The sequence below is a fragment of the Grammomys surdaster genome, unplaced genomic scaffold (assembly GCF_004785775.1).
Source record: "Grammomys surdaster isolate TR1022 unplaced genomic scaffold, NIH_TR_1.0 372, whole genome shotgun sequence".
Lineage (NCBI taxonomy): Eukaryota > Metazoa > Chordata > Mammalia > Rodentia > Muridae > Grammomys > Grammomys surdaster.
Genome location: NW_021604791.1, coordinates 9396075 through 9408671, shown reverse-complemented (window position 1 = coordinate 9408671; position 12597 = coordinate 9396075). Strand labels below are relative to the sequence as shown.

At 44.2% G+C, this 12597-nt stretch overlaps 1 protein-coding gene across 7 annotated transcripts in view; it reads left to right on the top strand.

Moving 5' to 3' along the window:
• The window catches only part of Dcun1d4 (defective in cullin neddylation 1 domain containing 4), a 68917-nt gene extending 56560 nt beyond the window's left edge, over positions 1 to 12357 (top strand). For all 7 annotated transcript variants that reach the window (XM_028780801.1, XM_028780803.1, XM_028780806.1 and 4 more), the window contains 3 exons: positions 6813 to 6917; positions 8816 to 8918; positions 9119 to 12357. In XM_028780801.1, the coding sequence (XP_028636634.1) occupies positions 6813 to 6917; positions 8816 to 8918; positions 9119 to 9174 (264 nt within the window). In that variant the 3' untranslated portion in view covers positions 9175 to 12357. The remainder of the gene's footprint in view (positions 1 to 6812; positions 6918 to 8815; positions 8919 to 9118) is intronic.
• Positions 12358 to 12597: the final 240 nt, after the last annotated feature.

Genomic DNA, 12597 nt, shown 5'->3' with positions numbered 1-12597 from the left:
CGGGGAGGGGAACTTGATTCTTCGAAAGTAAAAGTTTGCTTATTATTAATAATATTTACTCTTCTTGATTCTTCATTATTCTGGGGCCAGAAGCCGATGGCTTCAGGTGAATTAACAACTGTTGTTTAACCTGGAAGTCGGCAAGGAATATAGGTAAAGGGTTTATTGATATCGATCATTTCTCAGTAGCTAGAAGCCTCTTACTGACTAGGCTGGTTAACTCTTTGTGGACCAGAGAGGAAGGAAAGGAAAAGAATTAAAACCTTTTACAAGGCAGCTATGCACAGACACATATACATTCATACATACGCAGTCTGGTTGGGCCCAGCCACCTGTCTGAATCAATGCCTCAAGTGTCCGTGCATGCTGCACACACACATAACTCCTCAAGTGTCCGTGCATGCTTGCATACACACACATAACTCCTCAAGTGTCCATGCATGCTTGCATACACACACATAACTCCTCAAGTGTCCGTGCATGCTGTATACACACACATAACTCAAGTGTCCGTGCATGCTTGCATACACACACATAACTCCTCAAGTGTCTGTGCATGCTGTATACACACACATAACTCCTCAAGTGTCCGTGCATGCTGTATACACACACATAACTCCTCAAGTGTCCGTGCACACTTGCACACACACACATAACTCCTCAAGTGTCCGTGCATGCTGTATACACACACATAACTCCTCAAGTGTCTGTGCATGCTGTATACACACATAACTCCTCAAGTGTCTGTGCATGCTGTATACACACACATAACTCCTCAAGTGTCCGTGCATGCTGTATACACACACATAACTCCTCAAGTGTCTGTGCATGCTGCACACACACACATAACTCCTCAAGTGTCTGTGCATGCTGCACACACTCTTGAACACATCAACAGACAGACGTATACATTTGGATGGAGAAGCAGAGCAGGGCTCCCCACACCAACCCTATCCTCTTTAATTTCTTTTCTCTGGCCTTTTTATAGACCAAAGTTCTTAGAAAGTTCCCTCACAGATAAAGTGTTACACAAAACGGGAGTTACAGAAGGATGTTGATAATAAGTTCAAAGCCATGTTTCATTCTATAAGCTCATTATAATTTCAAAGCCACAGTTTCACATGACCTTGTCCTATCATAGTGCACACCTGTGGCTTCATCCTTGGCCCTGACCTAGAATGAATGCTTTCCCTTGATCATAAATTTATCACAAGCCTATTTCTCCTTTTACTGCTCCTTTTAGAAGCTCATTGTATTCCTTACTATGCAGCCTTTACTTACTGTTATGAGGAGTGGGCACATTCTATTCTTGATTCTAACTTTATTACATCTTTCTAGCAAAATAACTAAAAGCATCTCTTAAAACTTTCTTCCTAAGATTACTTGAATCAAATCAGGAGCTCTATAAGATCATTAATTCATCAAACAGCATTAGTTCGTGAAAGTTCATTTTTATGTTGGGCTGCAGAAAATCTGATCAATAGAGTGTGCTAATGCCCAGGGATTATAGTATTAATTTAGTAACGACAGGAAAGGCATATCAGCTGCAAGAAGGAATCCTGAGATGAAGTCTCTTTGGGACCTTACCTCTCAGAGCTCACCTATCTTAGTCCATGCATAAAGGTGGGCCACCTCCAGGAAGTCCACCTGCTAGTCTTAGCCTTTCCTAGATGACTCCTGACAAGCTTCAACTGGTCCTCCTGTCTCAGCCTCCCGAAGAGTCGGAGTGCACAGAGCACCACAACTGCCGCTGCTTCCTTGTCTGAAAAGGAGCTAGGGAAAACAACTTGATGATGAATAGAAAAATTGAGAGAGAGAGCTAAGTAGAGGAATTTTTAGTCAGTCTGAGTGTATCTGACTGTTCTAGTCTCTCTAGTGGGGCTGGCTCCTGTATTGAGAGTTGGGGAGGTTGGCCTTTTGAGAAGGTAACCGCTGCAAGCAGTGGGCCTGCTGTCAGCAGCAGTAGCAGAAGTCAGGGGAGACCAGGGGCTGAATTTACACTGTGGCCACCATCCCTGCTCCACTGTGGGTGGCCTTCCTACCACTTTGATCTCCTGCCCTGATGCAAAACAGCCATGGCCTCAAGTGAGAAGTGTGTGGGCTTAGAGCCCAGGAGTCAGGAGGAGCCTGCTGGGGAAGAGAGAGATGAGCTGAGGTGGCACTTGGGGGACAGGACAGTGGGGTGAGGCAGAGCTGGAGTATGTGAAGAGAAGAGGCCTTCAGGATGGCGATGGAAGGCTGAGAGAGAGAGAGAGAGAGAGGGAGAGAGAGAGAGAGAGAGAGAGAGAGAGAGAGAGAGAGAGAGAATGAATAATGGACCGGAAAAATGAATGTGAGTGTGGGGGCTTGATTATTTTTCTACTTCTTAAAATAGCATTTGAATGGAGGATGTTTATGGAGGCAGAAGACACATAAAAGCTTGAGAAAAGATCCTGTGACAAGTTAGCTGGTTATCAGATCCAGTTAGTCAGGGCCTTGATGGTCGGCTTGCTGTTCAACAGTAGCAAAGCCATCAGTTACTGCTGCTCAGCGCCTCTGAGGAAGAGATTTGGCAGTTCGAGCGCTCACATAGCCAGCATCACCGTCTCCTTTCAGGGACAACAAACTGCAAGTGATTGTGGATGCTGTGGGCTGTGCTGGGTCTTGTGCACAACCGAATTCTTCCTGCTGTCTTAAATGAAATCTGATAAGAACAAGAGGATTTTGTTCTCCAGTCTCTACCAAATTCTCACTAACGAATGTATTTGTCTAGTTTCATTTTCTATACAACTCCTAAGGCGCAGACTCTTGACAGCTGTACCCCCCCCACTCTCTTACACACACACACACACACACACACACACACACACACACACCAGTTTCCCCTCATAACCTCATTGTCCAGTGCAGTGGGAACAGAAACTAGGTCTGGGTGTGAGGAAGGATGGAGTCAGTACAGCACCGTCATCTCCTCTCAGGTCCGTAACCTGGGAATGGACTAGTCTGGCTTGGACTTGTCAGCGGCTGCATTGCTTTCGCAGGGGTTGCTGTCCAGCCCGTTGGCTTGGGAGTCTCTGTTCTCAGAGTTGTTTCAGGGAAGCACCTCAGAGGGAAGCACTCAGGGCTGGGATCAGAATAGACCTCAGAGCGTGGACCTCTCCACCATCTGTCACTTCCTTACGTGAGGTGAGCACGGCTTGAGTCTGAATGTAAAGATTGGGGTGTGTTTTCTTTCCCACAAGTGGAAGTAGCTGGGAGTCTTCTGACACAGGTTCAGGAAAGTGTCCTTGCTGAGTCTTCTCAGTATCTGTTTGACCAGACATGACGGTAAGGGAGGCAGTGCCTCCTGAGGTAAAATCTGAGCTTGCAAGCTCTGTGAACTGTACGCTAATGCTGTTGGTTCTGTTCTAAGAGCATTGTTCTTTTGGTTTTGTTGTTTTTCAATGAGAGGATATTTCTCAGGTTTTGTGACTTTTGGGTTTTTTTTTGTTTGTTTGTGCATTTTAAAAATCCTACTCCAAAAGGCTAGGTCATCATATTTTCACGTTTCATAAGCTGAGCTACAGTACTGAGGGTTTGAGTTCTTCTGAGCCCTCAGTTTTCAACTTCTCCTTACGTGTTGGCTGCACTACGAAGGCTGCCCTCCCCCATGCCAGGACACATGGGATTGATCTTCAGTCAGGCCTTGGGTTTCATATGTCAGTTAGTAACCTGGTTTCTACCACTCACCTTAGGAGTCATGGCTGCTTCTGTGGACTTTTGTTTTGTTTTGGAGTCTAATAAAGCCTCTTAGAAAACTTTGGACTTAAAATGAAAGCATAAAATCTTCAATAAAAAAAGTAAGTTTAATATAAATATGAAGCCATTAAAGAGTGACAATCTGTAATGGGCCACCAGGGGACTCTGATAAAGCAATACAGACACATAAAGCTTTAAAGACTTGTTTTGTAATGTTGGAGTGACTTTTACATACGTAAGACTCTTTAGTTTTTGATAAGTCCTTAAGTGTCCCTTGAGAAAAAGTATTTCTCACCCCTTGCAAGAGACTAGACTAGGATGCTCTGACATAATCAAAGGCTCCTAAAAATTCTGACTTTAATAAACCCTGGTAATTTCTCTGCATTAGTCATGAGTATTAGGTTTCTGGAGTGCACTCCTCTGGGCAGTGTGCCATCTTGGAGTCTCGCCAAGGTCCTGAGGTTGAGGGCTGCACTGGCAAGCCTGGTGCTATGCGCTGCTTTACTCTCTAAGGAAGACGGGGTCTGTCAGAATGTAGGGAGTATCCAGACCTGCTGGGGTTCTGTTACTTGAGTAGTGACACAGAATGACTTCTTTGTTTTAGCATGTTAAAGTTTACAAAGGCTTGGGTCTGGAGGTGGGCGGGAAGACAGAAGAGTTGTGTTTTCTTGTCCTTCAGCGCTGTCAGGGCTCTTGGTGGCTGTCTCAGCAAGAGATGAGCGTCTGTCCGTACCTGCCCATGTGCCCTTGCTTCTCCGTGTCCAGGAGCAGCAGCTCCAGACCTGTGGTTGCTCACTCCTTTAGTAGCTGCCAAGGACTTTCGACTGTCTCTGTCTCTGCCTTGAATTTAGAAGGTGATTTTTAAATAAGTAACTAAATAAAGCCCGTTATGCCTTTGGCTGCCTGGTGATATTCTGACAGAACCATTTCATCAGAGTCAGGAGCTGCCTCACAGAAATCATTGTTGTCAGGGCACCTGGGAGTCTCTGAGTGCAGGAGCTTGCCGTGGGCCCTCTCCACCATGGCATTCCCACGGCTTTTGGATGTTTACCACTCTGGTCATGGCATTTGGCCACAAGGCCACCATGTGTGCTGCTGGTTGTCAGTGAGATGCTCCTGTTCAGGTGGCACGTGCATCCATAATGCCTCTCTCTCGTTCGCTAGGCAGAAGATGGTGGTAGTGATTGGGAGCGGCTGGCTGCACCCTGCAGAGCAGGAGTGAGCGAGTGCTGTTCAGCTGTCCTCGTGTGAGTCTCACGCCTTCCTTCCCTCCGTGTTCTGGCATGGCTGCCACACACGTGCAGCAGAGCCCTTGCAGACATCACTTTGTCAGACGGTTGCCGTGTTGCAGAGTCTGTCCAGGTCTTTTGTCCCTTTTTTATTTTGTCACTGTAGTACATGTCAAGAATGACAAGGCTCCTATGATGACAGGAGACATACAACGTTTCAAGATGAGAGGTGTGGGGGCTAACGAATGCTTATAAACTCAGCAAAAGGAAGCTTTTTAGGGTGCCAGTGTGGTCAGTTGGTGCTGAACACACTTTCGATAAATGGACTTTGGCCCGATCTTGTGGTCACGTGTGTGTTTCTCAGCAGTTTACTATTTTTCTTGTGGCTTGCTTCATGACATGGTGTGCTGTTGCTGTCTGCTGTGCCCACATTTCAGGCTAAGCGATGCTATTTTCCCAGTGTAGCACAAGAGCAGAGAGATGATACACCAGCCAGGGCAGTGAAAGACTGTCCGTCGTTAGGTTATTTCTCCTGTCCTCTTCCTCTAGCTGAGTTAGTGCTGCCAAGATACGATGGAACCATCTGCTTGGCCAAAGGCTAGGCAGAGCAATGGGCACTCCATCCCCAGGTGCAGAGAGATGTCCTCCATCCCCAGGCTTCCGTGGTGTAGCCTTGAACAAAGAAGGCCGATGCTGCGCCCTTTGACCTGGATTAATATAAGCAGCTATCACACGTAGTGACTATGACCAGAAGCCATCCTGTACGTCCTTCTTAAATGGCAAGTTGCTGTGTCTTCTTTTCCATTGCTCGTGTGTTGAGTGAGCCTCATTGCTCCACTACTTAAGTCTTCTGAGGAGCGGTGGCACGAGTAGGAAACTCACTGTGCACTGACCAGCATGTCACTGCTCTTGTTAGGAGGTGTGGGTGGCCAACGGTGGTGGCATCGTGGTTCTTTAATGTGGTGGACACTTGACATTCTACTCCAGTGGGAGAGCCAAGCACCTCACCCCTTTGTAGAAAAGTCCTTCTGCAGATTTCACTCTGTGATAGACCACATGAAGGAAAGCTGTAGGTGGGTGAGCCTGCCTCCTGTGTTGGAGAATAGTTTTCTCCTGTAGGAACTGCCTGCTTAAGTTTTACAATGGAATGTGTGTGAAACGAGAAATAGCATCTTTAATTACAATTAAAAGTGGAATAAGCTTACTCTGCATATATGCATTCGCTCTGTTTTCCAGTTTCCCATGGTCAGTAGACACTGTGCTATGAGTCAGGTGTAAAACATGCCAGGTAAGAAAGCGTAAGGAAACACAGAGACCCTGCTTCCCTAAAGCAGCTGGATGAGAAGGTCATCTGATTGGGAGATGCTCCAGGGCTCCAAACCTTCCCAGGAACTGAATTTAATTCCAGTGTATTTAGGTAGAAGAAAAATATTTACTATACAAGATAAAGCTGTTGGAAAAATGAGTCTCTGGGGAAACCCAATTCAAAGTACTCAAAAACAGCATACTTGAGTCCACTGAGTTCACTGCAGGGGTCCGGTCAGCAGTTGTAACTCTAGTAATACCATAAAGTAAAGCAAGCAGGCCGTGGTTTTCATCTGCCGGAAACGATTGTAGATACTACTGCGTGATAGAGAAGGCATTAGAGTAAAGTTATTCTCTTGGCATCAGTCTTTCTCAAAATAAATGTCTGTGTGACACTCAAATGTTAGGTCTCCACTGTGTCTTGGCTGCCATCCTTCGTCCCCTTCAGGATTTTATGATGTGTAATAAGTGAGCCGTCTGTTTACCAACTTCTCGCTGAAGTGAACTACATGTTTGGTTTATTAGAGTTTGTGATTCATTTTGTTTTTGTTTGTTAAACAGGAAAAGGACCAGCGCAGCCTAGACATAAACACTGCCAAGTGCATGTTGGGACTGTTATTAGGAAAAATCTGGCCCCTTTTTCCAGTTTTTCACCAATTCTTAGAGGTACCAAGTTACTACTTTATGAAATGTTATGTTTGCTTGCTTAACACTAACACATACTTCATCTAACCATTTTATGTGATTTTATTTGCTGTAGCTGTTTGCTCACAGGATTGTGGTTCCCTGATAGCTGTCTGTCAGCAGCTGCATGTTTTGGAGTGTGTCTGTGTGTTCGTGTCAAGTTGTGTTTCTGTGTCAAGTTGTGTGTCTGAACAGCCACAGCGCTCCCTCGCTCCTCCCAAGCCCATGGAGATTCCACTGGTGCTCGATTCCTAGCTCTTTGTAGCAACAGAACTCAGGGTTACTGTCAGATGAATGTCCAGGCTTAATTAAGCCAGTTAACACGAGCCATATGCCTCTCACCAAAACTAGTTTGTAATCTACTCATGGCTCATGTCCCAGTGCCTGGCGGAGTACTTGGAGAGCTGTGAGCACTGGATTAGGCACACTGGCAGTACTTTCTTCAGTTTAAATGTGCTTAGCCTAGTGTCAGAAACAACCAGCATTTCCTTACATTGTTGCTGTTTGCTTTCACAGTGATCAGAAATTTTGAGCAACCAATAATTAGCAATGGGTTTTGGTGAAATGTCCTTTTGCAGAACCTGAACGAAGCAGAGACATGAGTTGCTTACACTGTCGAATGTAGCATCTGCTTTGCTCACCTCCTGCTCAAGCCCTCTGAAGCATGGCCTTTGCTTTCAGGGATGAGTGTAGGATTTTGAGAGAATCCTGTACCTTGCTCAAGTCAATTCTCACTTGAAGTAATCTTTCTTACTACTTGCTTTATATAGTAGTCCAAAAACCAAGTGATGTTATTCTTGTTACTAGAAATGACTTCTAAGATTACCTGGAACTTCGTAAAAAGCTAATACAAGTTGCTAATTACTTGTTGGTAGGATGGTTTGTTCTACCTAGGATTGGTTCTAGCTTCTAACAGTTCCATGACATAAGCCGTCACTATTGGAACAGAAATGGAAGTAGGTTCCTGTACACGGGAGTTTAGTAGGATTTGAACCGCCAGGTGAAGGGTCCTTTGGCTAAAAGATGGGGCTGTGAGTAAATTTGACATTACTTAGTCCCAGGAACTTAACTGGCTGTTTTGGAACTTCTGAAGCTTTTATACTTCAGAAGTTAAAGTCTGTGCTTTGCTCTCATGTACATTGTATTTTTTTATTTTAGAAGGAGGATAGCAACTCTTCCATTCCAGCCTGTCTTGTGCCTGCCTCCTCAAAACTTTGACTTGACTCTTTGCCATGTATTCTATATATTATATATAGTTTATAATATATATATATATATATATATATATATATATATATATATGGTTTAACTTTGATATTTATTTATTGCCATAAGGATTTTTAAAATTCTGGCTCTGGATTTTGCTTTTAAGTTTCTAAGATATTGTATTAATCTACCTGTAACAGATTTCATGTCTAAGGGCAATAGAGCAACCACTTCATGTTTCTTCCAGTTCTTTCTCTGAGAGTCACAGCAAGAGTTCTGGCTCTGAGGCACTGGCAGCATTTACGTAGTCCCCAGCAAGTGGCTGCCTGATGCATGCACTTCAAGGCTGCATCTTGGCATCGAGCAGCACTGTAGTGTTGGGTTTGGCATTTACTGTGTGCCAAGTTCTGGCTAAAGCACTTTCTGTAAACTGTGTAGTCCTCTCATTTAACCTTGCAGCACTGCTGAGAAGCGGGGGCTGCCACTGGTTTAGATGCGGCCTTACAATGAGAGTGCACTGAAAACATTGCCTTTTTAAATTGCGTTCTCTGCCGATCTTCCTAGATTGGTGCTTCAGTTGAACTGACCCTGCATGAGCTTTCTTAAGTTGGCTCACACAGAAGCTGAAACCGTTCCCCTTGTTTGTGTCACTAATGATGTCACTCCCCCATCAGCAATCAAAATATAAAGTGATAAACAAGGACCAGTGGTACAACGTGCTGGAGTTCAGCAGGACAGTCAGCCTCGACCTCAGCAACTACGATGAAGACGGAGCGTGTGAGTACCGGCTGCCTGCTGAGTGAGTGGTCGCGGTTGCTCCTTCCTCCCCGGGAAGGGCCTCCCGCCTTCCCCTTCCCTCTCCCTCCCTTTTGCCTTCTCTTCCTTCCAGCTGAACCTCGGGCCCCATGTGTGTTAGCTGAGTGCTGGACCTCCGCAACATCTCCAGGCCTCACATGGTTTGTTCTTTGTCTCTCCAGGGCCAGTTTTGTTGGACGAGTTTGTGGAATGGTATAAAGACAAGCAGATGTCCTAGGACCTTATGCATAGCAGCGAGAGAGTCACTGTTACCACGATTATGTCACCCATTAGCCATAAACTGCTGTTTGTACCGAAGCGCATGCTGCTTTTCTTGCACTGTCTGCCTCTCGCAGGGTTTTGGTGTTTGCTATTGAATGGGCCGTTCTGCTTGACGTGTCGCGTTGTCCCCTGGAGGCTGCTCTGCAGTTCGCTTTCACACTACAGATTGGTGAATGTGCCAACGTCCTCACTGTGATTATGTGTATATTGCTGTTTAAATTTTGTATATGTGTATAAAATGAAAAGCTTCACCTAGAGATTATTTCTGCAAAAATGTATTGTAAAAATAATTTTGTGGCATATTTTTAGTCCCCCCCCCTTTTTTTTCAAATGAACCAGTTATACTTTACTTGGTCAGATGTAGCATTTCAGAAAACATAACTGTCCCCATAAGCAAGTATTGCCAGAATTAACTTCACTGCTTAAGAGGCCAACTTCTGGAAGAAGTAGGAGCCATGACTTACTGTAGCATAAGCCAAATATGACTTGGTTTCCTTGACAACTTTGATATTTTAAAGTTATAAAAGCTATAATTTATTTGAGTGCACAGACACATGACATGCTACAAAGCCTTTCTAACACAAAAAGTACAGGTTTATGGGGTTTTCCTTCCCTCCTCCCCCTCTTCCTCCTCCTCTTCCTCCTCCTCTTCTTCCTCTTCTTCTTCCTCCTCTTCCTCCTCCTCCTCCTCCTTCTTCTTAAATTGCTCCTTATTTTACATTGTAGCTGAAGTTTCCGTATTTGTGTTTGGTCTGCTGCAGCTCTCCGTGCCACTGTAAGTCAAATGTCCTTTGCCTCCTCCATGAGCCTCCTGGTTTGCTGGTGGCAGAACTGCAAAGCACTTTGAACTATGGCTTGAGATTTTAGTTACCTTTTATGGTGTCTGTAACCCCCTTCCTGGGGTTGTGGAATTTTCTGTTTGTTTGTTTGTTTGTTTGTTTTTGTTTTTTGTTTTAAACCACAAGTGAGGGGTGTTTGTTTTCTGTCTTTGTTTCCTCCCTGCTGGGCGTCTCCTGGCAACATGTCCATTGCAGGCAGTGGACTGGAAACCACCAGCATTGAACTAACCCTGTTCACATTGGGACCTTTCTCGGAGGGGCCACTTGTCATTCCCTGAGTCACGCGTACAGAAGGGCAATAGCCATTATGTGGATGAGAAAACCAGAGCCAACACAGTGGTAGTTGTGAGTTTGTATCTTAAGTCTTATGTTTAAGGTTTGTATTTGCTTGTCTTGCCCCTCTTGCAGAAGTACACAGTTAACAGGTTTTCCCAACTATTTGGTGCTACGACTCACTCAGTCCCTGAAGTTTATGAAAACACATCTAAGATTTAACCCAGTGAAGAGCTAATGACTTTTGCTGGGTAAACGGTTTAGTGTGATAAGATCCTGCCCAGGCAGGTGATGACTGGAAGATGTTGGGATTTTCGGCCGAAAAAGAAAAAAAAAAAGTCTTCTGCATTAAATGTGAACCTTAAATGGCATTAAATGAGCAGAGCACACAGACAATGCTACCCCTGACCACTGTCTTACAGTTCCTTTTTCAAAATGTTGCTATTTTCATATTATTTCTTTCCCTGATTGAACCACCAAAGACAGAAATGTTGTATGTATATATCGTGTGCGTGCATATACAAAATCATGATACGGTGGAATGCAAATCCTTGCCTTTTTCTACCAAATAATGAGGTTTGGTTTGCTGTGAAATACATCAGAAGTTTAAAAAACCAACAACCCAATATTGCTTTAGCCTAGTTAATCGTCCTCTGTCTGTAGTCTCAGTTATGAATTGGTATCTGAGTACGAGGTAAACTCTTGGAAAACCACAGCTGTTGAGACTGTGAAAGGCATTCCAGTGCAGACAGGTGTGTGACAGTGGGGACTGCTGAAGTCAGGCACAGCTCTGTGGAGAAGGATTCCTTTTTAGGTGTTCCCAAGGTTAAAGAATCATTCTCTCAGGGTGACTGTTCTTGAGGTAGATCAGCTGTCAATTGCCTCGATGCAAAGATGGATCATAGACGGGACTGTTTTAAATGCTGTGTGGGAGTCTAGAGAAGGTTTTAAACACTAAGCACAGTGAATGTGCAAATGAAGGGTTATTACCAGGGTGAGACAGTCCATCTCATCTACAGTGAACATTTTGATACTAAAGACTCAAGTAAAAACCACCGTGATGTGTCCAATGGAAGTCAGCATTCCGGAGGGGATGACCAATATTTACAACTCCAGATAATCTCTGAACTGCCTCGAGAAACAAACCACTGTGACTGTGGCTTGCCTTTGGATTTCTCGATTTTACAGAGCTATTTTTAAGGGGAGTCAGACCGTTAATAAGACATCTTTTCTTGAAGAATCGCCAAGTTATCCAAGTTGAATGATCACCAAGAGCACTTCCGGCCATCGTTGGAAGAAGCCAGGGCAGGGCGCCTTCGGTTCTCTGGTACCTGAGCTCCAGCCACCCTTCCTCCTTCACTTGTGTTTCAGGGTGTGGCAACGCCCTCTTGTTGGGGAATGCATCTTGTAGACGTTTACACTGCACTAGGTAGAAGTTATCTGGCAGGATTTGCCAGATACCCATGGTAGCCTTAGGCGCGCCTCTTCTGAAGCATGAACTCTTGAGTTCAGTATTGATAACTGATTAGACGAATCTCTAGATTCTGGTTTCACAGATTTCTTTCTGTTGCCTCTAAGTCTTCATCCTAACCATACTTTTGAAGTTTATACAGAAAGCTTTAAGAGTTTAGTTTGTGCCCTTGGTTTTTATTTTTACAACTGCTAAAATACCTCTGTAAGCCTTATCCCTTATCCTTTCATAGCTGTATAAAATTGTATAGAACTCATTGACCAACTGAAATGTTGGGTATCTGTAAATGAGACCAAAATGTGGATTGCTTTTTTTCATAAAATAATTTCTATTGGGCGTTGCTGTGAAATGAACAGCAGCCAGCCTATAACTGTGAATGCCTTGTGTCGTCAGTATTTGCATTACATTCATAAAAGTGTGCAAGTCCTGTGACTCCCAGCTTAACTAAAATACTGTTATGCCACTTAACGAGCACAGCAAACTGGTTTAGATTTTAATGGAATTGATGTAAAATGATAGCCCATAAATAAACAGATATCTGTGTTTGGTTTCAGAACTGATTTGTGGGTTTTTTGTACTCTTGGTTTCTCTGCCCAAACCATTTTTAAAGTACTTTTTAAAATTTTTTAAATGTTTTATACTCTTAATTTCTCTCAGCCTGTTCTATTAAAAAAAAAAAAATCTTACAGGTTCAGGGGAAAATGCAAGAGTAATACAATGAACATGTATATTCCTGTTACCTTATGGCATCCTTCCTCCCTCCCCCCCCCTCTGTGTGTGTGTGTGTGTGTGTGTG